Source organism: Etheostoma cragini, unplaced genomic scaffold (genome assembly GCF_013103735.1).
Source record: "Etheostoma cragini isolate CJK2018 unplaced genomic scaffold, CSU_Ecrag_1.0 ScbMSFa_4664, whole genome shotgun sequence".
In the NCBI taxonomy this organism is placed as follows: Eukaryota; Metazoa; Chordata; class Actinopteri; order Perciformes; family Percidae; genus Etheostoma; species Etheostoma cragini.
Genome location: NW_023269057.1, coordinates 103,432 through 104,951, shown reverse-complemented (window position 1 = coordinate 104,951; position 1,520 = coordinate 103,432). Strand labels below are relative to the sequence as shown.

At 51.0% G+C, this 1,520-nt stretch overlaps 1 protein-coding gene across 1 annotated transcript; it reads right to left on the bottom strand.

Annotated features, from left to right (window-relative positions):
- Positions 1 to 271: 271 nt before the first annotated feature.
- On the bottom strand, positions 272 to 1,514 carry LOC117941271 (activator of 90 kDa heat shock protein ATPase homolog 1-like). The gene is made up of 3 exons (XM_034866340.1): positions 1,355 to 1,514; positions 884 to 1,037; positions 272 to 653 (listed from the first exon to the last, which is right to left on the bottom strand). The coding sequence occupies exons 1-3, from the start codon at positions 1,412 to 1,414 to the stop codon at positions 496 to 498; spliced, it is 372 nt and encodes a 123-aa protein (XP_034722231.1). The 5' UTR covers positions 1,415 to 1,514; the 3' UTR covers positions 272 to 495.
- Between the last annotated feature and the right edge of the window lie 6 nt (positions 1,515 to 1,520).

The window sequence follows — 1,520 nt, the reverse complement described above, 5'->3', positions numbered from 1 at the left end:
GTCTAGACCTGCTCTATCTGTACATTATAGAGAGGTCTAGACCTGCTCTATCTGTTAATTATAGAGAGGTCTAGACCTCTCTATCTGTAAATTATAGAGCGGTCTAGACCTGCTCTATCTGTACATTATAGAGAGGTCTAGACCCTAATGTTAGCTTGAAAATGAATGGAAACACTTTAAAATCAAATCGATCCCATCATCAGAATGTTACAATGTGATTTCATCACGCAGGTTTTTATTGGCTTTAAAGCAGATGACACTTCAGATCACACAATACACACGATGCTCTGGATTCAGACTGTCCCTGAACGCATCTGCAGAAACGCAACACTCTGGAGTCAGACTGTCCCTGAATGCATCAGCAGAGACACAACACTCTGGAGTCAGACTGTCAGTGAGAACGGGATTTATGATTTTTCTAAGTTTTTGACGCTTTTTTTAAGGTTTAAGGGGCGTTGGGGCGGTTCTGGTTCATGGTCACGTTCAGGGTCAGGGTCAGTATCCGAAGGTCTGCTTGATGGCCTGGAAGTAGAAGCGTCTCCATCCCTCTCGGGTAACGTCCTCCTCGGCCGCTGGGACGCCGCTGCACGAAATCCGCAGCTCCGTCTCGTCTCCTCGCGGTTGAAGCTCCAGACACACAGCAGCGTAACTGTCTGTGGAGACACAACACTCTGGAGTCAGACTGTCCCTGAACGCAGCAGCAAAGACATAACACAGAACACTCTGGAGTCAGACTGTCCCTGAAAGCAGCATTGGAGACACAACACACAACGCTCAGGAGTCAGACTGTCCCTGAACGCACCAGCAGAGACATAACACAACGCTCAGGAGTGCCATGAAATAATTGTGGTATCATCATGACATCACTGTGACATCATCGTACCACTTGGCCACGTCCTGAAGCGCCACCTCATCTGGATGCTGCGTTCAGGGACCAGCTCGGTGAACTCGCCGCTGACGCTGCCGTCCAACATCTGGAACCGCCCACCGCACCGCACGTCAACCACCGCCGCCGAGCGGGTAAACACCTGCACCAACTACACACAGAGACACACACACACACTCACACAGAGACACAGAGACACAAACACACACACACACACACAGAGAGACAGAGACATGCACACACACACACACACACACACACACACACACACACACGCACAGACACAGAGGCACACACACACACAAACAGACACACACACAGTCACACAGGGACATACGGACAATGTTTACTACAGACACTTTTGAAACGCACACATGTCAAAAGTGTCAAAATGCAGCGTATTCTACTGCAGTACTACGTAGACTTGCACACTACTGCATTACCACTGCAGTACTAGTAGTACTTTACCTCCTGGCTGAGGAACGTTGTGTACAGCTCGGCGGCCGACGTCTGGAAGGTTTCCTTCATGTTAAAGCTGCAGGTTCCTGGGCAGGGGGCGGGGCTAGAGGAGCACCTGGGGGCGGGATCAGAGGAGCTCCTGGGGGGGGGGGCAGATGAGCACCTGGGGGGGGGG